The following is a 22,887-nucleotide window of genomic DNA, read 5'->3' as shown; positions in this document are numbered from 1 at the left end:
TTTTAAGGTTTTCTGACATAATCGATTAAATAATCGACAGATTAATCGATTATGAAAATAATCGTTAGTGGCAGCTCTTCATGCATTGTTTTTTTGGCAGTGTCAGATATTAAAAAAAGAATTGTCACCTTGCCAAAAACTGCTGTAAAAACGTTATATATTCATATTTTTTCCACTTAAAGGAGTCAATCTACTTCAGCCTGAAATATAATATACACATGAAATATTAATAATATTGTTTAAAAATGTTAACCTTTAACGGCCAAAAAAAGTTCTCGCGTAGCTTCGATATTAGGCTAACTTAAGGAACTGAGGTGACAGTTCTAAATGTTTAAAATGTTTAAAATGAAAATCCTCTGGAAAACTTGAGCTATATTCTATACAACGCAGCCAAAATGGCTCAACAATTAAAAACAGAAAGACAGGAAATGTCCTGAGGAACTCTTCAGGGTTCAAAAAAGGGAGGAATTCTCGATCTGGCTTCTCTGACTACTGTAGAAAATCGTAAAACACGGCCCTTGTCTTTAAAGTACATATAAAATACTTAATCTAAGGCTCAGTTTTTGTTTTAAAGCGATTATACAAACATATGGATGAGCATGTGTGTGAGCGATGAAGCAGCAGCGGCTCGTGTAGCGATATATCTGTCGCGTTTCTACCGATAACTCTTGCATTTTCCGTCGGCGCCGGACAAGCTGGTGACCTGATTGAGTCACCTGTCGAGTTTGAAGTGTGTGAAGCAAACCATTGCACAGATATGGGATTAAAAGACTTATTTTATTATGACTATTGTGAGCTGCTGCTGCTCCTGGTGGTGGTGGCGTGTAACAGCAGCAGCAGCAGCAGCAGCAGCAGCAGCAGCAGCAGGGGGCGACAGCAGGAGTCTGCAGCGCCTCACATGATTCCTGTTTTCAGTCCTGGTTTAATGAAGTCCCAGTGTGAGACACACGCTCCCAATCCCTATTATCAGAGTAAACAGAGGTCGACACACACACACACACACACACACACACACAGCAGCTAATCCTCGAGGAAAAGGGAGGAGGAGGAGGAGGAGGAGGAGGAGATGATGGAGTGCAGGAGAAAAAGGAGCAAGGGAGAATCAGGCAAAGAAGGGGTAATTGAGAAAGTGATGGAAGGATGAGAAAGGCGGGGAGGATGGTGGAGGATGAACTAATGAGACAGAGAAGGACAAACGTAGACGAGGAGGAAGAGGAGGGGGAGGAGCCTGGGGAGAGAGAACATACTGTACGATGACATACCAAGAGAGGAATTGAATTAGCTGCTCCTCCCTCCTCCATCTCTCTCTCTCTCGTGTGTGTGTGTGTGTGTGTGTGTACAGTAAATATTGCAGAAAATGTGATTAGTTTTCACAGATGGACAAATGTTTGTGGACACACGGCGTCTTTGTCTTCATTTACTTCATATTTAATGTTTTATCCATTCATTCTTTCATTTGATTGTGTCATAGCGACACATTTGTGATTATATTTAACTATTTAAAAGCTGTGTTTTTCCTTAAAATCAAATATATTTATATATATATACATATATATATACATATATATACATAGGGATAGTTCAGGGTTTGTTGTTATTAAATAAAGTTATTAAACAACAACAAAAGCATGCCATTTGAAAAGTTGCTCTTTTATTTATACAATATTTTTGTATAATATTATATATAACTATATATACATATTTCTTGTGTGTATCAACTCAAAAATACTCTGAATTAACCTTACAGAGTAATGAAAGGGAAAAACAGTCAAAAAATCCAAAAATATAGACAATTATCAAGTTATATGAATTCAAAATGTTAATTTGGACCTTGAAATGTGATACACTGTTACATTTAATTCATTGTATTTATTCCTTTTTACAATTGAACAGCTACAACTCTCAGTATAAGATGCACAGGTAATAAAATGAAATTCAAATCCATGCCAGTTTAAGTGGTTACTATTTTAAGAACATGTTCACTGCTTTTATCGCACAGTTAGACAGACTTTTCTAACAGGAAACTAACATTTCTTCTGCTTTGTAAAATAGTTACTCCTCTGCACCAAACCCCATGGAGAAAATCAGCGATTTAAGCTCGCGGGGACACAGGAGCTGCTGGTCTGCTGCTGCCTCGTGTGGCCAGTTTGTGTCACTTTTATAAATCTGAACAGAGGACTTTAAATGCCGATGTCTCAAAATCCACCCAGGATAACGTAGTGATGGAGGCAGTGGTGGATCAGTGGAGCAGAGACTCCTCTCTGCTGTGAAGTTAAAATCGTTGATTTTCTCTGTGGAGTTTGGTGCAGGGGAGTTAAGGATTTACAGAGTGACACAAAGTTCCTGTTTCCTGTTAGAAAAAGTGGATTTGTTTTAGTTGTCGCTCACAGCATCTCTGTGTATCTCTGTGACCTGATTTTCAAATGTGGAAACATTATTTTCACTATTTATCCACAGCATTTCAAGTGTGGATGAATGAACATACAGGATTTCTTTGTTGTTTTAATTAAAACAGAACACGTATTTGTCTGTTTCTCTGTCCCTAACTCAAAGTGTTGAAGTGATGAAGCAGCCGTGCAGCAGATTTTCTGAGCCCTTCCTCATTTTCTCTCTGTGTCGTTCTCTCATTGTCTTCTTCAGTTTCACGCCCAAGGATTCAGGTTCTGGCAGGTTTGTTGGGTTGGTGTGTGAGGTTCCTGCAGAGGTTTACGCTCCCTGTGGAGAGAGTGTGCATGTGTGATGACATGAAGCTGGATCCCAGTGTTTACTTTCAAATTTCAAATAAATAAAACAGGTGGAGTCCAGTTCACATGAATCCTTTCCGATTTACTGACGTGGAAAACATTGTCAAGGAAACAAAAACAAACTTTATCGGGTTTTGGTTTGTACATGAAAGTCGCAATATTTTTTTCTCGCTTTCATGACGAAACAACTTCGCACACAGTGTCCAATCACGTGTCGGTATTTGTTGCCCACAAGCCCCGCCTCCTCTTGTTCACGCAATTTCTCACCTCATTTTTCTCAGAAACAAACAGATTTTTTGCTCCGCAGATAAGATAAATGTTAATATTTTGAAATTTGAAAAAGTGAAAAACCAAGAATTTGACCTTACATTGATGCCTTTGGCGCCCTCGTGTGGCATTCCAAAATAAATCTTCAGGACTGTAATATAATGAGCGGGACAGCCTCTTCCAGCCACTCACATGAAATGTTAACGATTTTTCCCATTCATGATTATCCCGATAAGTATTGCGTAAAATTTTTATTGCGATAAAATCATACATATATCGTCCCATTCTTACCTCAACTATAGACTGAGTTATTTTGTGGATTATACAAAAGTTTGAGTTCACTGAAGTTGTTTTTTTGGTTTCTTTTCAGTCAAAGATAAAAGTCGTAAACTTTTATTTTGGAAAGAGAATGTGTTATTTTTCTATCGTTCATGTTCAAACTGAAAATGTAAATTTGCACTAAAGGACAAACAGAGTTGGCAGCTAAAGTGAAAGTATTAATGTTTCATGTACTGTAGAGTTTACGTTATTATCATCTTACGTTACTTGACGCAAGTCATTTCTGCGAAGAAAAAAGGAGAAAATTGTAAAAAAAAAAATTGTCTCCAAAGTGAACTAAAAAAAACAAACCGAGGCGTGGGCTTGTTGAACCGCTGCCCCCCCTAGTGGACACCAACAAAAGCAAGTGGCAAAGTAAAGACTAATTCACTCATTCATTCACCCTCCATTCATTCACGTTTTCTCCTCCGTCTTCTCATGTTGTCTTTTCCCCATGTTTGACGTTTGTGTTTGACCCCAAAACTGCGACAAAATACATTTATTTACTTAATTTATTTACAAGAAACATGCACATGATGACCAGAATCTGTGCGTGTAAGAAACTATCATTGCGAGGGATAATGCTGCGTTCCATTTGTAAATGAAACGCAGCACAAGTCGCAAAATTTAACTCTACGTGTGAGCGCAGGAATTGCGATTGTTAAAAAATAAAAAAATTCACCCATTTTCTACGTCTTCTTTACCGGAATTTATTTGGCAAAATCTGTCCGTTACCATTGAAGAAGAAGTTCGCAATTTATCCAGAACTGACCTGGAGTAACCGTGGCAAAGAAAATGTGAAAAATCAACAAAAAATTCTCCTTGGAAATGAATGGAGATCGTAAATCAAAGAGAAATTGAAGTGAATACAAAAAATTATCGTTTTGCGCAATAGATGCTGTTCGTCGTAGTATTCCGACTTTGTTCTCGCACAATTACGATTTTCTTCCTGTAAAATTATGACTTTATTCTTGTAAATGTCCAACTTTTTTAATATTACGACTTTATTCTCGTAATATACCAAATTAACGCCATAAAAACACAGTGTTGCCATGGCAACGTGAGTTTAAATCCGCTGTATTTTCCTCTCTCCCTGTTAAACTCATGCTCCTGCTTGTGTGTATGTGTATGTGTTTGTACTTGTGTGAGTTTATCTTTAAAAGAAACGTGTTGTTGCTTTTTTGTCGTGTTTTTTAACGTCTTCTCCTGAACAGCAGGTGAACAGTACTGTGTGTGTGTGAGGGAGAACTTTCTAATGACTTTGTTTTTTTTATTTATTTATGACTTTTTCCTCGAATGGTAATTATTCATTTTATTGTTATTGTCTGTTCGTTTAGGTTTAACTTTGAAGAGAAGACGCCCACAACAAACTTCGACACCTTCCCGGCGGCCATTCTCACCGTGTTCCAGGTAAAACACTCCACACACACACACACACACAGATTCTCTTAATAAATGAGAGAATAAAAAGACCTGATTAAAGGAAAATGACTGCTCTGACTTCCCTCTGTCTCTGAAGGAGCTTGTTAATAATCTTCCAATTAGTCTCTGCTCATAACCTTTTGCTCGATAAAGTAAAATGAATGTCTGAGCGATGTTAATCGTTTTTACGACGTCTCTCTGACCGTCCTCAGATTCTGACCGGCGAGGACTGGAACGCCGTCATGTACCACGGCATCGAGTCTCAGGGAGGCGTCCGCCGCGGCATGTTCTCCTCCATCTACTTCATCGTCCTCACTCTGTTTGGAAACTGTATCCTCTTTAACGCCTCGTTTTTCAACGTTTGTTGTTTTGCTGTAAAATTCAAAATCAAGCAAACATTTTTTTTTTACAAATATTCACACGTTTTACCGCAGCAGTTCGCTGACCTCACTTTTGGATCTGCAAAATGACTACGACAACATTCTGCCTTTGATGTGTCTCGCTCATGTACGTAGGATGCAAATCGCCAAAATGGACGCCAAGATTCCAAATGGTTGACTTCCTGTTGAGTTGAGGCCATGGTTACGGTCGACTTTTTTGTTCGTCTTGGTCTTCATCACATCTTCCCACCAAGTTTTGGGAAACATCATTAAACTGCTCACGCTACCCACCGCACCAAATCCCATAGAGAAAATGAGTGTTTTAGCTCACCGGTACACAGGAGCTGCTGGTTCACTGCTGCCTCGTGTGGCTAGTTTCTGTCACTGATGTAGATCTAACCACAAGTTTTCAAACAAAATAGTCACAAAAAACACTTTTGAACTTAGTGATGGAGGCAGCAGTGGAGCAACATCTCCTGTGAGCTGTGATGTTAAAATCGCTGGTTTTCTCTATGGACTTTGGTGCAGGGCGTTGTCTGTTTGCGATAAAAACAAACAAAAGAAAAGATAAAGTAGTGAACATACTTTCTAAGATAACGTGTAGATTTTGTTAGGTGAGTAGCTAAAACCTGTTTAGTGAGATTAAGTGTCTTTTTGACTTTTGTTTTTCTCCATTCCACAACTCAAAAAACTCGAGAAAACAAACAAAAGCAGCATGTGGTGTATTTGTCTTATCATTAACGAGGTTAAAATGTTTGTCTTGAGGCGGCGATAAGGAGTGAAAAAGGTCAAAGAGTGATTTAAATGAGAAGCAGCAGAGGCAGTATCTTCTGCAGCGAGCCTGACATTTTGCTCAGAAAAACACAGTGATTGTCCAGTCTCATCTCCACGTTGCTTCAATGCTAACGTTTTTAGCACGGAGGCTCCTCCCACCACCTGTCACCTGTGTTTCCTCCTGAGCGCCGCTGTCACTCAGACACACTCCTCAACGTCTTCCTGGCCATCGCCGTCGATAACCTCGCCAACGCACAGGAGCTGACCAAGGTGGGTTCAGTGCGCCCCCCAGTGGTGACACAAGGAAAAAATTGATTTTAGCCGCTTAGTAAAAGGCACTTTAAAGTCTGTGATATCTTATCTCCTCTCATCCGCTCCTGCACCGAAGTCCATTGAGAAAATCAGCATTTTTAGCTCAGGGAGACGCAAGAGCTGTTGGTGTGCTGCTGCCCCCTTTGGTCAGTTTGTGTCACTGCCATTAATCAGAAAAAAGGTTTTTCAATGTTTTTCAAGTTACAAAATAGCTCGCTTTAACTCAAGCGAAAATAACTGGAAAATAAAGTCGTTGTTGTGGTCGACTTTATCTGATGTAGATTTGATTATTTTTGATATATAAATGTTTTGTGAAGTGGTGAAACATCTGTTTTCCCTGGTGTTTAACCAGAGAGCAAACTGAGTGAAACAAAACTGAATTCATGTCTCGGTTTAAGGATGAAGAGGAGCAGGAGGAGGCAGCCAATAAGAAGCTGGCGCTGCAGAAGGCTCTGGAGGTGAAGGAGGTCAGCCCCATGTCGGCGGCTAACATCTCAATCACTGCGTACGTTTCCCTGAAGTTCCTCCTCCTCCTACTTCTTCTTCTTCTTCTTCTTCTTTAGCAGCGGCGTCTCACTTCAGTCCCACATTTGAAGACAAATGTCTGTCCCTCTGTGTGTGTGTGTGTGTGTGTGTCTGAAATGTCCATATGTTCTATGTTCTCTTCCTCCTGTGCTGGTGTCATGTTCACCAAACTCCACCTTCGTCTACCTCCGTCACTCACAGAGGTAATTAAGGAAGCTTCGTTATGTCAACGAGACGTGTTGAAATTGACATAAACCAAAGATTTGCATCTTTAGCTGAACGTCTAGTAGCTACGAGTTTATTAGCGCAGCAACTGAGCAAACATAGACTGTAAACAGAGTCTAGTTCTGTCCAATCACTTCAATAATAATAATAATTTACATTATTATAGGACGTTATTATGGAGTTATTGACCAACTACAGCACAGATATGTTGCCTAACCCTGGTTTAACAAAAATAGAGAGTAACTGCAACAAAACTGTTATTATTATTATTCTTTTTCTTATTATTATTATCGATCGTGTGATTGAAGATGTTTGGGCTGTCAAATGTCAGCTCATGGGTCACGAAAAGATTTCGACTGACAGTCTTTTGTCACAGAGGAGAAGAAACTGGGAGCGCTCTAAATCAATGAATCAATTAGCTGGTGATTAATTTTTGTCGTCTGTGACTCATCGATTAATCGCCTTATTAAGGGCCTTATTTTAACCTCAGGATTTATGATTGACAGGTCCTGGGGTCTTTTGTTGAGGATGTAATTAAATCTCAGCTATTTTTAGAGCCTTGATGAAGCAGTGAAATTATGAGTCTGTCGCGAGAATTCCTCTCATTGATTCATTGCAGCAGATCTGTGTGCTGTACACTTCTGCGACATAGCCCTTTATTCAGAAATGACCGTTTAATTCACCTTGCTCCTTAATTGCCCTCCTTCCTCGTCCTCGTCCTCTTTATCTGCAGAAGACAATCCGCTGTGGACAGTCAACTCTTCCCCGTGTCCAACATCTTCACCATTTCTGACTGTTGTTATGTAAACGTGTGTGTCGTTTCTAATATTTTTAATTTGTACACAGAACAGTTGATGGTGTTACCGTGTGCTCAGGGTTTCATGACAAAACGACTCCAGACTTAATTATGCTGTCATTTCTCATGCTGTTAAAATATCATTTTAATTATTTGTTGTTCTGGAATGAAACTCCTGATTTAGCTTTTTTGTCACTTTCAGTTGTAAAAATGTAACTGACAAACACTGTTGTTGTTGTTGTTGTTGTTGTGTGAATTGAAGTTCAGATTAGTCCTTTATTGTGAAACAGGAGGGGACAGGTGGACACACGTGGATGTACAGACCGCATACATGTCCACCCGTCCCCTTCACACCTGTGTCTCAATTTTTCTTTTGTTTTTTGTTCTGCATGCACAGTTTTGTAAAGCAAAATCGAGACGCGATCTCTCGCAGGTCGTCCATCAACAGCATTCAGTCACCGTGAGTCACTCTTTAATCTGCCCTCTTTGACTCCTTTCCTTTCTCCTCTCCTCTCCTCTCCTCTTCCTTCCTCTCCTTTCCTCTCCTCCTTCAGCTGACCCTCGGCCACCAAAAGCTCTACTTATGTTACTTTTCTCTTTTCCTGAAACTCACGTTGCAGAGAACAATAATCAAGCTCAACATCCTAGCTAGCTAATGTTAGCTATTTGCCGCTATTGTTGCTGCTAGCTTGCATCCACATCCACAGGTCATAACATGAGCTCAGAAGCAGTGTGGTTCATCGTGTCGTCTTTTTAGTGTCAGTAACTAAACAGAAACACCATTTGTCCAGCGTCATGTGCTATATACGGCTACTTCCTGTAAAAATAGGCTACTTCCTGTCATAAAAATGTTGTTAAGTTTTGGGAAATGGCCTTTAGTAGTTATTATTATAAAATAAATACATGTTTTTGAGTAATGGTTGTTTTTTTTCTGTAGGTAAAACCACAACAATGGTGCTACCAGGACGTAGCTGAACTACTAGCTATGATTACATATTTTCATAAATTAGCAAGTAGTTGTGTCACACAAAACCTTCAGTTCCACTTAAATATTTAGTGACTGAAATGAAAGAGGCATCATTTTGCAGACGATTTTATCCAAAGCGACTTACAAGGGAATTGAGTACAACCTGCCAGGGGTGGTTGAACCTGCGACCATGATGTCTTTTGCACACAGGGTACCGGTCTTAACCACTGAGCTACCCCACCCCCTTTTTTTGTGTCTTCATCTAAATCACAACTTCTCAACTCATTTGGACAAGCTACACCTCATTAGCTTGTAAACAAACTCTAACGCTAATAAAAAGTCTTTGACAAAATAAAACACAGCCACATGAGCAAATCATAAGCATCTTGCTAACAACACAAGCTATAGCTAACAACACGAGCGATAACAACACGAGCTATAGCTGACAACACTTGTCATAGCTAACGACACAAGATGTAGCTGACAACACAATCAGTTTAGCTGTGCGTTTCTTCTCTATCTTTGATTAAATTCACTGAACCTAGAAAACGTTGCAAACAAACAAGAACCCCTTCACACAGCGATAAACATAATTCACATCGTCCTTGAGTTGTTTCGTCTCCAAAGCTCTCATTTTTTAGACCAACACGCGATGATTCTTGTTCGTCTGCGTGCTCTAAAGGGAACGCAGACAGGTCAAAAAGACAAAGAAGAGTAAGTAGCATACATAAATGTAAGTGTAAATTGCTTGCAGACACCCGCGCTCATGCCTCCCTCTGGCTTTTAACAAGCATTGTGTTTCTAATCATTTATCTTTAATTGAGCAGAGTTAATTTCTCTGTGCTTTGCGATCACCACAGGCCGCTTGGCTTCTTCGGGCGGTTTGTAATCGCAGTCCATTTAAAATGCTAATGGCAGGCCAGAGATGCTAATTCATCAACACGCCTTCATTATTACTGCAACTATTCCCACTGTGTTTTCTGCTCCTTTTTTTCTCTATCCTTCCTTCTGCGTTATTTCCTCTCTGTATGAACACTGTATGTCTGTTTGTCCGTTGCTCACCTGTGTGTGGATACCTGTCCTGTGTCCTCTGTGTTTTCTGTCTGTCTTTTTTAGGACATACTATACTGTCTCCTCGTCTCCCGTCCGACGAATCTTGAGGTACAAAACAACCAGAGGGGAACAAACTTATCTGACCCTATAAAAAGCCTCATGTAAATAAAAAAAAACAGTATATAAAACCTACATTTTGCTTTATAATCAGTTGATTGGGGAGAATTGAATGGAAAAAGTCGATAATATTTCACGTAAATGACGCAAAGATGCCGTCTAGCTCACCAACATACAGTCCCAGTGATTTATTAAGTGCCACAAGTGACCCCTGCATCTATCCAGTCATTCCAGGACCATGGATTCTTGATTTTCACTTTCTGTAATGTTTCCTACCGGAAATGAATTTCAATGTGTTTTTAGAGCCATTTTTACAGTTACTATAATACTGTGAATCGTAATTATTTAGGTCTCATGCCAAATCACGAAAGTCATGATCATCTCATGTTGAGTCATGTATGATCTATGGTCTGGCACGTTACATCATAATTGAGAGTACGTTAGCGAGTGGGACATTTTAATTTGAAGACTTAACAAAAAAAACCTTAATAGTTTTGTTTTATAGACATTTTCTTGACGTACCAAGTCCTAACTTTTGTTACATCAGTCTTTCATTTCTATTTTAGTCCATGAAAAGGCTGCTTTCAGTCAGTTCTTAGTCATTTAAATGAGTCAAAAAAAAAACAATGAACACTGCTGAGCTTATTTTTTGCTTTGCCTTTTGTCTCGCCCCAACAAAGAGGCGGCATTGTTCAAGTGAAGACTTGGTCGTTAGCACAGCTGAAACCTGTTAAAAACATCAGACGTCACCTTGGTAACACCTTTTAATGTTCTTCATAGAAGTGTGAAGAAAGTGTCAGTGAGAAACCTTTAGTTCACATAAATACCTCTACATTCTGTTGAGTCTCTCAGGCTTTTTACACCGTCCCTGGTTGTATCTCTTTACCCAATCAGGAGCCAAAACTCCACAAAGAGGCGGTCCTCTCCGCTCATGAGGTTATCGTACGTTCCATTAGTTGGAACTTGATGTGGCAAACATATTTAGAGCTAGTAATTGTTAGCAGAACCAGTTAATAACAACACTCTACGTGGTATTTTGCGTAAACAAACAGCGTGACTGGATTGGCAGCCATCTTAGAATCCTGTCAGGGTTTGTGAGGTTGCTCCGACTTTCTGAGTTGGCGCATTCCAGTTGAAACTTCCGATGAAGAACTCAGAAATTCCTACTACAATTACGATTGCTTGTGAATAAATGCTCCGCCCCCTCACCAAACATGTTCCTGAGGTGGTGTAGGTAGGAAGTGAGGTGATGCTAATGGCAGCAACAAACAGGAAGTTAGCCAAAAGTTAGCTAAAAGATGGAACAGCAACAGTTTTATTTTCTGTCCTTTCAAAACCATGTGACTCCCACATGATCTTAAGACGAGTGAACTGCATTCCAGTTTTCACAGAATTTCACAGTACGGATAACATGGTAGTGTTGAAGCTGTGTTTGCTAACTAGCACGTGAATATCGTCCATTTGAGCTGTTTTTCATACATAAAGACACCGTAGCAACATGTCCACTACAACAGGACAGTTCTTTGTGTACAACTGAGTGATTTAAACACAAAAACAGTACCGACGAAAAACGACAGCTTTTTATCTCATGGCGGCCATGTTGAATTGTGATCAAAGGGATTGAAGTTGACAGTTTGGAATGACATCTTCTGATAAATTACACTCTCCATGTACGACTGTAATACATGTGCAGTTAAAAAAAAAACAAACAACAACCATATCATGGTGTTGAAGATTAGAACTATTTTAACCTTTTAAAGGTTAATCATGTTAAGTGACAGCTTTACCATGGGGAAAGAAAATCCTGAAACATCCTTAGACCTCATCATAGCTGGTTCTTTCAACAGACATCTGTGTAGATTCTCATTCATCCAGGTTTTCTTTATCCAAAACACACTGAATTGGTAAGTTTTTCTTCCACTTCTCATCCAAGAGGTTTCTTCAGTTTTTCTCCCTTTATAAGGGTCACCACAGCAGATGAAACCAGCTTGGAACCAGCACTAGGAGTACAGTAAATGTGCTGGGGTCAATTTAGAATGTTCAATTAATAATGGGGATTGGTACCTTGCTACCCCAGCCCTTGACCCAGTGGGGACTGGAACTGGCAACCCACTGGTCACAAGCCAAGTTCCCTTTCCACTTCTTCCGCTACAGACGTTAAATTTCCTGGGTTTTACCACAAACCTTCAGAACTGAAGAAGCCTCTCGGATGAGACGTGAAACGTCTCCAAGTTGCTACTGACGAGATTTGTTTTGGACAAAGAAAGACAGTAAAGAATTAGCACTCAATCTCCCAAAAGTCGCAATAAGATGTTTCTATGATATTGTTTTTGATTTCCTGTGGGTTTGATTCCTGTGTGCAGTAAGGAGCAGCGGGGAAGCAAAGCCATGTCCGTGTGGGAGCAGAGGACCAATCAGCTGAGGAGACACAACATGAGGGCGAGCAGCGAGGCCCTGTTCAACGAGCTCGACCCTGAGGAACGCCTCCGCATGACCTCCGCCCTCCACCTGCACCCCGACATGAAGACCCACTTGGACCGGCCGCTGGTGGTGGAGTCCAGGAACGGCGACAAACAGGAGGTGGGAGATGCCCGGCAGGACGGGGTGGGAGATAACTTCCACACGCACTCCAGGAAACATCACCGCCACCACAACAGAAACGGGGAGAGCAGAGATGGAGGCGAGGGCAGGGGGGGGCGGCACCACGCCCACCACAGCAGGGGCAGAGATCACAGCAGTGATAGCGCCCCGGTGAAAGAGAGGAGGTACAGTCGAGACGGAGGATTGGTGCACAGGCACCACCACCACCTGGCCGGATCACCCGAGGAGGAGAACAATGACCTGCATGGAGGAGAACGGGGACATCGCCATCACCATTACCATCATCCACCCAAAGAAGGGAACGGAAGGATAGGGAACGGTGCACACGGAGAGTCCAAGAACAACGGAGACACGAAGGGACGCTGCTCTCGGATACTCAGAACTCAGTCTACTCTGGACGGAGACGATTGTAAGAGGAACAGAAACGGAGCCAGAGGCCACAGGTAAGGCCACATTTAGTTTATTCATGAATTTAAATTTGTACCAAACCATGATTCACAGCTGTGATCACGCCACTTAACATCGAGTTTTATTTCCCCTGTCTGCGAGGAACAGCGTCATTATGTGAAAGAAAGTGCATGGCAAACTTTTAAAAGCTATTTCATTTTGTAACAACAATTTCAACTGAAGGGCGGCAAAGGATGAAAGTCATGTGTAACATTTAAACTTTTAAAAAACTGTTTCCTGGGCTTGAAAATGGATTTGTCAGAAAATTTAGAAAACACTGAATTTCTCTTCATTGTGTCTAAAAAAAATCTATTTTATTCTATTTTAGTCTTCATGAACTTCATGTCACTAGTGTCAAATACAGATACACTTGTTTGCCACTAGGTGGCACTGGGAATGTCAAAGGAGTGCATGGATTTTGCGAGCGCTAACAAGATACCATCCACAAAAATGGCAGCAAAGTGTGTCTTTCAATCATCAGTGGCTTTGGAATGACTTTTTGACGATGGAAGCTCTTTTAGCTAAGCTAATTGTGAGGTGACGATAATATAAGTTGTCGCGTTACATGTGAGTTTGCCTCATGTAACATGCCGCTTGTTGGGGATAAAATGTGCTAACGTTTTGATCATTCATTGGTGTAAATGTGTGGGAACCTGAGGGGAAAACAGTCCAATGTTTGCTTGATTTTATATTTTCAATGCTTGTAACCGCTGACAGGTCATAGTCTGTGATGCATCTGACCTGACTTAATTAATTCCCCGGTGGATTATCTTTGAAGTGCATTTCATATCCTACGACATAATATATAAGACATAAAAATAATAGGCTGTGGACCCTTCTTCTTTTCACATAAACACCATATGACTGTGTGTTTGTGTAGCCTGGCTGCCAGTAAGAGTCCTGCTAATGCGTAGCCAAATAATTTGTGGTCTGTCTCCCCAGAGGGGGGAGACAAACTTTTCTCACATGGTTCTTGTTTGGTAGAGAAAGCTTGAAGCTCGTTGAGAACATAATGATGCCTCGTCTCTGTCTCCAGGGAGAAGCAGACGGATGCTGAGGACAGCGGCCTCGCCTCCAGTCCTCTGCAGCTGATGCACAGCAGCCTGAGTCTCGGGGAGAAGCAAGAGGACGAGGACAACCAGAAGAACTCCACCAGGGCCAGTCAGGCGGGACTGAACAGCAACGCCATCCACATCCCCGTCACCATCACTGCACCTCCTGGAGAAACCACCATCATACCCAGTGAGTACAGAGTGGGTCACTTTGGGCCACCCGGTGGAGTGATGTTAGCATTGTTGCCTCACAGCAACAAGGTCCCCAGATGGTGAACCCAAACTAAAAGTTGGTAGGCCGGGCCTTTCAGTGTCGAGTTACCATGTGTGCCGGTGGTTCCTCAGGGTTCTCCGGCTTCCTCACACAAAGATTTATATCTCATTGTGATTTCTTTCAAAAATGCCGACAACGTTGTGACAGCTCTGTTAAGACATTTTAATTCTAAGGTACTGCTAAGATAAGTCGATGTAGCGACACTGCCCGTGGTTGACGTGGTTGACCAACACATTCACAAGAGGGCAGCACAGACGAGACAAAGAAGATGGTGTTCGCGGAGTAAGATGCGATAATTGACCCTTTTGAGAAAGTGCTAAGCAGTTATGTTCTCTTGACGGTTAACGATGGTCGTACTTTTGTCTTGTGTGTGCACTTGAATAATTAGCTTCACTGCCCTCCCGTGATCTCCGGTGGTTCTGGTCTAGTTTGTCTGTTTAGTATGTGCATCTGCAAACTTTTGAAGTGAAAAACTGACCAGATATATAGGCACAGGGTACGAACAGAAGGCTGCGTCCACTTCTGTATCTAATGTTGAACATAAATGAACCTTAAAGCTTTACAAAGCAAACATGTAGCACAGAGTATAACCGTCTCAGACAAATGACGACGAAACGTGGCGATATCTTTGGTCGTGCCTCCAAATCATACTGTAAGACCGGTTCCCAGACGGCCGTTGTCGTGGTCTTGCAACCAAAGAAAGCCTGGAACAAAGTTCTGACAGTGTCAGACATTTAGGATGAACATCTCACAGCGGCTGTGACGCAGGTCTACTGAAGAACCAATAGAGGAGACGTGAAATGACAAAAGAGAACCAGAGACCCTTTGCTTCATTGTTTATCTCTAGGGTGGCGCTATAGCTGCGTCGTGGGATGGTGACGGCACATGTTGATGAAGTTGTACTCTTGTGTCTTCACCATGGATGGTCTTGACGTACGTCGTAGCTTGCGTCTGTCAAACCAAAGTTTATTAGCTCCATGTGGCACAAGCGTAAGAGTGTAAGATTGTCACTATTCCAAAGAACAGCCTGAAACTGCCGGTAGGAAAATCCAAGGTCGTAAAAAGAAGACGTTCTGGAGAAACTTCTAATAATTCAAGGAAGTTCATATATTCAGTCAACCAAGAACGACAACACGGACCATAAGCCTGAGTCTGGTTCCCAGTGGAAATGTCTGGTTAATGATTGCATTTGTGCTTCTTTGAGCCTAAGTCTTACTGTACATGTGCATCATTTCTCCACACCAGTGAACAGCATCGACTGTGACAACTTCCAAATCAGTGAGGAGAAGAAAGATCTGGAGGACGAGGAGGCAGCTAATGGGCCTCGACAGATCCTTCCCTACAGCTCCATGTTTGTCTTCGGACAAACCAACCCGTGAGTCACCACTGCGACGTCGCTGAGTGGGAGATTGAGTTGGATTCAGAGAACAAATAAGTTGTCACATGTCCCCGATTTTACCTTAGGTCTCACGTACAGTATCTTTGTGTTTGGTCTGGCAGGGTGCGACGGCTGTGTCACTACGTGGTCAACCTGCGCTACTTTGAAATGTGCATCCTCATGGTCATCACCATGAGCAGCATCGCCCTGGCAGCCGAGGATCCCGTGCAAGCCAACGCGCCGCGGAACAACGTGAGTCATGTTGACATCCAGACTTCACAAATACTCGTTTGGAAAGCGAACAACAAACAGTTGTGAGGGGTGTGTCCTCACACGGGGCCGACTGAGTTTGACAGTTTGTTGTTCGTACTGAAGAATGAAAACAAGTTTACTTTGAGTCATTTTAATTAAAACTTGTAACGTAAATGAGTTTTTGTGTGAATGTGAGTGAGTGAACGAAGTTCAGCTGCTTCAACAAACAAAGTTGTTATCGGACATGAAAAAGAGGTTGTTTCATTAGTTGTTTTCGCCTATTTATTTCATTGTTTGAGAGATTTTCCTGCCTGGAAACTGAAGTTTAAGTCACTTGGTAAAACACTCACTCTTCCACACCAAACTCCATAGAGAAAATCAGCGATTTTACAACACAGCACACAGGAGTTGTTGATCCACTGCTGCCTCCATCAGGAAGTAGAAATGTTTCATTTTACGACTTCTGTGTTTGAAATCCTTTGATCGGTTTCACCTCAGCGACACAAACCTACCACACGAGGCAGCAGTAGACCAGCATCTCCTGTATCTCTGTGAGCTAAAAACACTGATTTTGTCCATGGACCTTTGTATGGGACGGTGAACGTGCTACAAACTTTAATTTTTTTCAGTTTTGTTGACATGGTTTTGATCCAATATCTTAAACTTAAAGCTGATTAATATTCAAGCATAAGGTGATTTACAAACACTGAATATTTGTTGTCGTCGCAGGTTCTGAAGTATCTGGATTATGTCTTCACGGGAGTCTTCACTTTTGAGATGGTGATCAAGGTGAGAAGAAACAGACCAGCAATAAGATTTGAGCTCTGAGTTAAAAGGCTTAGTTTTGGTCAAAAGTCTCACAGTGTTTTGACGAATCCTAGTTGTATCATAATTGTACCCAATCATATTTTAATCTTATCATATCGTAGTCATTTCAGAATCGTATTGTATCGTAATCGTTTTACTGTATATTGTCTTTACTGTAGGCGATGTATCTCATACCATATGGTGAGTTAGAACCCTTTAAAACAAATCAAAACTCTTTTTCTGTGAGTGTAGATGATCGACTTAGGCCTCCTCCTCCATCCTGGATCTTATTTCCGTGACCTGTGGAACATTCTTGATTTCATCGTGGTCAGTGGAGCTCTGGTGGCCTTTGCGTGCTCGTGAGTCCATTTCTTTTCTTACCTTGTTGCCATTCCTCGACTGTGAGGCTTCTCGTCTGTGTTTCTGTGTGTGTTGCTGACTCTGCTTCTGTATTTGCTTCTCCTCCTTTCTGTCTTTCTTTCTTTCTTTCTTTCTTTCTTTGTTCGGGTGGCTTGGATTGCTTTCAGGAGCCTGATGGGGTAAATCCCGCTCTCTGTGTTTCCACTCATTTGTCTTCCTGTTTACGTCCCTCTGTCCTCTGTCCTCAGCTCACCGCTGTGTCTACATGTTCTGAATAAATGTCATATTTTGTGATTTGCTCGTCTTATCATCACCTCCACAAACCTGGCATTTACTCTGTTTGTGTTACATAACCGTATCTAGGTTCAGGTTGCGTAAGTGCAATTACCTGTTCTCCATTTATCAGGCATATCTGATGTGTGTTAGTATAGAACAACATAGATAATGTACAGCAGCACTGAACCAGTGTAAACAAAGGTTCAAGCTAAGAATAAAATGCACTCCATGCTAATGCAAACTAATTAAACAGAGTGAATGATAGCTATAAGTAACTTATTATAACATATTTCATGATTCATTTTTTGACATTACAATTATTTAAAAGGTATAGTTCAGGGTATATTTCTGTGAAATCTGCACTGCTAGCTTACCCTGCGCTAATAAAACATGGCTGCCAGCAGGGACACAACAAAACAAATTTTAGCCAATTAACAACATAAACTCTACACCAGCTTAAGTCTATGATAGCTTAAGAATGTACATTCTACTCTATTTTGCTGTTAGACTGATTTTTTTCAGCAGTAAATCTTAAGTTTTTTAGCTAATCGTTCTCCCACACCAAAGCCCATAGCAAAAATCAGTGATTTTACGGCACAGCACAGAGGAGTCGATCCATCCAGCAGCGGACCAACAGCTCTAAAATCACTGGTTTTCTCTATGGGCTTTGGTGCAGGAGAGTGAGCGGTCTACAAACTCACGTTTCCAGTAAGAAAACGCTGACTAATGGCAAAACAAAGCAGCAAACATACTTAAGACAATGTAGACTTAAGCTGGTGTCGATTTTATGTGATGAGCCCTTTGTTAAGTTAAGTGTTTTTCCTTATGTCCCTACTGGAAGCCATGATTTTAGTGCTAGCATGTTTTTACTGTGTGTAAATAACTACCTTTTAACGAAATGAACTATCATTTAAAAGCACTTAAAAGGATATTATTTTATATTTTAAGGTAAAAAAAAAAATGCCCTCACAGTGAAAATCATTCTACTTGTTTTTAAAACACTTTCACATTATTATTAGATCAGAGTCATATTTTGAGTTACTCAAGAGTTTAATTTCTTTTCTGTGTCTCTTCTTTTCATGATGTTGTCAGTTTAAAGTTGAACAGTGTCTGTGTGATATATGCTTAATATGTTTATTTTGCTCTTTTGTTTTCTTTTCTATTCTATGCTCATTTACTGTGTGTGTGTGTGTGTGTGTTTTTGTGCTTATAATTGCTTTTTCTCATCAGATCGCAACAAACTGTGGCCAGGTGGGAACTGTCCCCTATCTAACTTATGCTCAATGACTGTCCTTGTCCATTTCCCCCCGCACACATGATAAAACAGGAAATGCTCCTTTGATTAACCTTTCCAAATAGGGGTGGGACAAAATTATGGATATGTCCCGACTCATGAGATACAATTGTTGACACACGTTGCACCAAATATGGATATTTTACTATTTAACAGCATGTTTTTCAGGGGGATAAAGGTGAAAATGGTGCATTCCAATTGTAGTTGAAAGTCGGAGTTGAGGGGCGTTCCATTTTCATTTCCAAATGGGAAAGTCGGAGCAACCTTTACTGGAACACGGTCAACTTGGAACGTCACTCTCAGATCCGACTTTTCGACATCCAATGTAAATGGAATGTACCATAATTATGGTACAGGCAGATTCATTAAATGGAAATAAAGATCGCAGAATCACTGTATTGTGATGTTATCCTGGAACATGTATGGTATCATATGGAATACCTCAGTATTGACATGACAGCTTCTCTATGTTATTATTATTTATTCTATGACAGATATCGTGATGTATTTTTTATTTAGCTATTACTTTCCTGCACAACTAACTGCCCTAAACGCTCCATTATTGAGGCAAAAATCTTATCAAAAGTAACAAAACTTAATTGAAAATGCAGTTAAGTTGTGTAAAAACATTCATTTTCATGAGACAAAGTTGTATAAAATTTAAATAAAAGTATCGACTGTCGCAGAGTGGGTGTGTCGTATCTCATCATGAGTTCCGCTGCGATTCCCACCCCTATTTTCCACCAAACAAACTTTATCTCAAAGTTTTTGGGATATGACCGTGACCTCCCTCTGCCCTCCCTTTCTTCCCTTTTGTTTAGAAAAATAACCTCTTTTTTTTTTTTTACCAATATTGGGGAATCAAAATAAAAAGACAATATTGGAAACTCCAAGTCATAGCTTTCAGAAGACCAACACACGGTGGCACACTTTTCACTTCCATGTTTATTATCGGTGTTACGGCGAAAATGAAGCCTTGAACAATATGATTGTGTTTTGTTTTCGTCCAAATTCCAGCGCTGTTTCCTGGTCCTGGTCCTCTCAGCCGCCTCCCTGCCAGCAGGTTTTTATGTCGCGACGATTAATGTGTTCAGACAAAATTTGTTCAATTTTACAAAACAAATTGCAGATGAATTAATGGACGCCAAATTCAAAATGGCCAACTTCCTGTTGCGTTGATGGCCATGGTCCCGATGGACTTTTTTTGGTGCAACTAATTTTTACTCATTACCATTATTTTATACACAATTTTTCACCAGTTCTGATTCTTGTGCCAATTTTCGTCACCTACGTTTAGTGCCTCAAAATTGCGATAAATAAATAATTCCATAAATTCCAGTAGTCCTTTCATTGTGTGAGTGCTCGGACTCTATTTATTGTGCTAAATGATACTTAAAATAAACAAAAATTAAGCAAAGTCATATTGTTCAGTGCTTAAACAGCCTCCTCTCACTGACTGATATCTGCTGCTTTATTTACACATCAGACACGTAATTGACTCGCGTGTAACATGTGAAGCTTCCTCTAAGCCGCCTCCTCTGAGCCGCCTCCTCTAAGCCGCCTCCTCTGAGCCGCCTCCTCCTGATTGGACGCCGTGGCTCTCTGTGTGTCCCCGACACAGGAAGTGCACGTCGCTCTCAGGAGGAAGCGGCTGAGTGGATCAGTCATGATGGACTGAGGGATGGCCTCATATGCCAGGCTGATGAACACATGATTCATGTGAACACACACACACACACACATTACTGCATCTCCTCTGCCCTGAGGCTCTTCTGAAAGCTACTGCTGTTGTTTGTCTCAATGTGTGGACGTCCTTGAATAGCAAAGGACTGGCATTGACTTTGCAGATTGCATGCCGGAATAACACAGTCATCTTAGCATGAGACCCGCATGACGTGATGTTAAGAGTGTTCCATTAAGGGAGGAGGAGGAGGAAGAGGAAGAGGAGGAGGAGGCCTCAGGCCTGAAACATATGGAAACAGGCTCCTCTGGAGCTGGAGCTTCTTTACTGCATCACTACTAATGTGAATCATAGATATACTCGCGTAAAGCAACAGCTGAAACTGTCACGCTCTAAACATGTGTTCACACCAGAGCTGTGAATCTTTCACAATCTCACAGTTTGATTCCGATTCCTTGGGTTATAATTCCATTAAAACTCAAGATTATGTAGATTTTATATTTGGGGAGAAAAATGCAAGGTAAAAAAACACACATTTATTTATTAAGAATCCTGGGTATGACCTGAAAAAGCTTTTGTTTTCTACTCTGCTGTAATAGTGCAGGTCCTTTGAAAACACAGTATTTACCAAAGAAAATTAGGAAGGAAAGGAAATGACAACATACACACAAAAATCTTTACTAAAGGGTTTGGGGAAATTCTTCAAATTTTGTCTCAGGACCTGAAATAAATCTCCCACGACCCATCTGAAGGTCCCGACCCAGTGTTTGGGAATCACTGGTCCTTGAGCGTTCTTAAATTTGGGATTTAAATAATCCAAATTGTGAATAACTGGGGAGTAAAGTTGTTGGAAATTAGAGTCTAAGAGTGATTTAAAACTAGCTTTTATTAGGTGTGTTAGGACTTTCACAGACACATTATTTACTAAAGAAATAATGTCCAGAAACTAGCGAGAGCAGCAGCCACGACGTGTTCCGTCTCTCCCTCTGTCCTTGGACAGTCAGTCTCTAAGTAGCGAGTTAATTTTCACACACGTCCTTTATTCATCGTCAGCAGTGACAGCCGCTGTCAAAGAAGCAAGAAAATAATAATAATCATCTTAACACAAAGCTTCCATTCTGGCATGTTTCTGCTCAAATCTAAAGAATAATATTGACTGTTCCTGGAGAGACTGGGTGACGTGCGGTGATTATCGCCTGCACTGAGTCACGTCGGCTAATTGCATGTTCTTTTCCGTCCGCACAGGGGGACGAAAGGCAAAGACATCAACACCATCAAGTCCCTGCGGGTCCTCCGAGTCCTGCGGCCGCTCAAGACCATCAAACGACTGCCCAAGCTGAAGGTGGGCTAACCCAGTCTGTCATCTTCTGTTCTGAAGTGAATCAAAAGCTTTTTCCTGTGTAATCACGAGAGACTGTGATGTGATCCAGTCTGGTGCTGGTCTTTCCTCTGGTTTGGTGTCTTTCAACAAAATATGAAGTTCTAGGAGTTTCACCAGTTTCCACTGAAGATCTACTGAAACTGAATGTTCAAGGTTGAACTGATTCACTTTTCTACCACATTACATTTTTATATTTATTACATATTTTTAACTGTATATTATTTTAGTAGTTTGTAGTAGGGGTGGGCGATACTGCAAATTTAAGTAATCCGTCTTTCCATTTGCTGCCGCTTTATCCTCCACATGAGGGTCACGGGGGAGTGGCAGCCAATCCCACACCTCGCTGTGGACCCTAGTCCCAAAATGACACCAAGAAGTCAAAGCTTTAAAGGAAGTGATCAGAAACCAGTGGGTGACGGGTCATGGTTGGGAGTTTGCTTGATACCAGATGTTTACGGGCTAAAGGAAGGACATTTCCTGATCCTACACAGAATTTCCAGTCAACGGAGAAGCCAAAAAGTCTGTAATGTTCAAAAAGGTGTTTCCTCTGACGTGGAGACGACAGCTTCAACTCTCTGCTCCCAAAAGTAATGGATCTGACAACAGATGGAAGATCTTGTAATTGGAGTAACAGAGGTGAGACGACGGAGATGGATCAGAGCCGGCAGAGAGACGGACACTCGTCCACGAGTCCTCCTGCGATACTTTGGACAGACAGAGGAGTTTGACGGACAGGCTGGTCGGCAGAGGAGCGGAGAGAACGACTCTCTGGGGGAAAGAAAAGCCTCAGCGGGCGATCAGTCACGCCGCGGCATCTTCATCGGTTATATTGCACACATGTCAGGACTCGTCGATGAAGGACGCGGCGCGGACTGACAGAGATACAGAGAGAGAGAGAGAGTGTGTTAGTCAAGTGTCATCAATGTGATGCACACATTTGTCCACAAAAGGAAGATGTGGTGGCAGTGTTGAAAATGTTAAATCACATATTTGGAACCAAATTCATTTTCTTTGTGGAAAGTGAAAGTCGTTTTTATTGCTTTATTTTGAAATGTAGTTAGCAAATAAACCTGTAAAATATTACTTTCTCTTATAGAGCTTTAATATACAGAACATCACAATAGATTATCGTGAACAGTCGTGTATCATCTGCATATCAAATGACACAAAAAGATAAAAATCTG

The 22,887-nt window shown here is 41.2% G+C and overlaps 1 protein-coding gene across 3 annotated transcripts in view; it reads left to right on the top strand.

Moving 5' to 3' along the window:
- LOC122758028 (voltage-dependent N-type calcium channel subunit alpha-1B-like) overlaps positions 1–22,887 on the top strand; it is a 75,351-nt gene that overhangs the window by 20,068 nt on the left and 32,396 nt on the right. For 2 of the 3 annotated variants that reach the window (XM_044011811.1, XM_044011810.1), the window contains exons 12-25: positions 2,641–2,670; positions 4,667–4,739; positions 4,964–5,081; positions 6,108–6,175; positions 6,616–6,722; positions 8,161–8,223; positions 9,847–9,891; positions 12,264–12,944; positions 13,985–14,190; positions 15,520–15,649; positions 15,775–15,904; positions 16,634–16,693; positions 16,964–17,070; positions 21,568–21,664. In XM_044011811.1, coding sequence (XP_043867746.1) covers positions 2,641–2,670; positions 4,667–4,739; positions 4,964–5,081; positions 6,108–6,175; positions 6,616–6,722; positions 8,161–8,223; positions 9,847–9,891; positions 12,264–12,944; positions 13,985–14,190; positions 15,520–15,649; positions 15,775–15,904; positions 16,634–16,693; positions 16,964–17,070; positions 21,568–21,664 — 1,915 coding nt within the window. Of the gene's footprint in view, positions 1–2,640; positions 2,671–4,666; positions 4,740–4,963; positions 5,082–6,107; positions 6,176–6,615; positions 6,723–8,160; positions 8,224–9,846; positions 9,892–12,263; positions 12,945–13,984; positions 14,191–15,519; positions 15,650–15,774; positions 15,905–16,633; positions 16,694–16,963; positions 17,071–17,238; positions 17,251–18,577; positions 18,599–21,567; positions 21,665–22,887 lie in introns of all 3 variants that reach the window. The other variant, XM_044011809.1, reaches the window with a different exon arrangement.

Source organism: Solea senegalensis, linkage group LG21 (assembly GCF_019176455.1).
Source record: "Solea senegalensis isolate Sse05_10M linkage group LG21, IFAPA_SoseM_1, whole genome shotgun sequence".
Lineage (NCBI taxonomy): Eukaryota > Metazoa > Chordata > Actinopteri > Pleuronectiformes > Soleidae > Solea > Solea senegalensis.
Note: the sequence above shows the minus strand (reverse complement) of the source record. Positions and strands in the feature narration are given on the sequence as shown.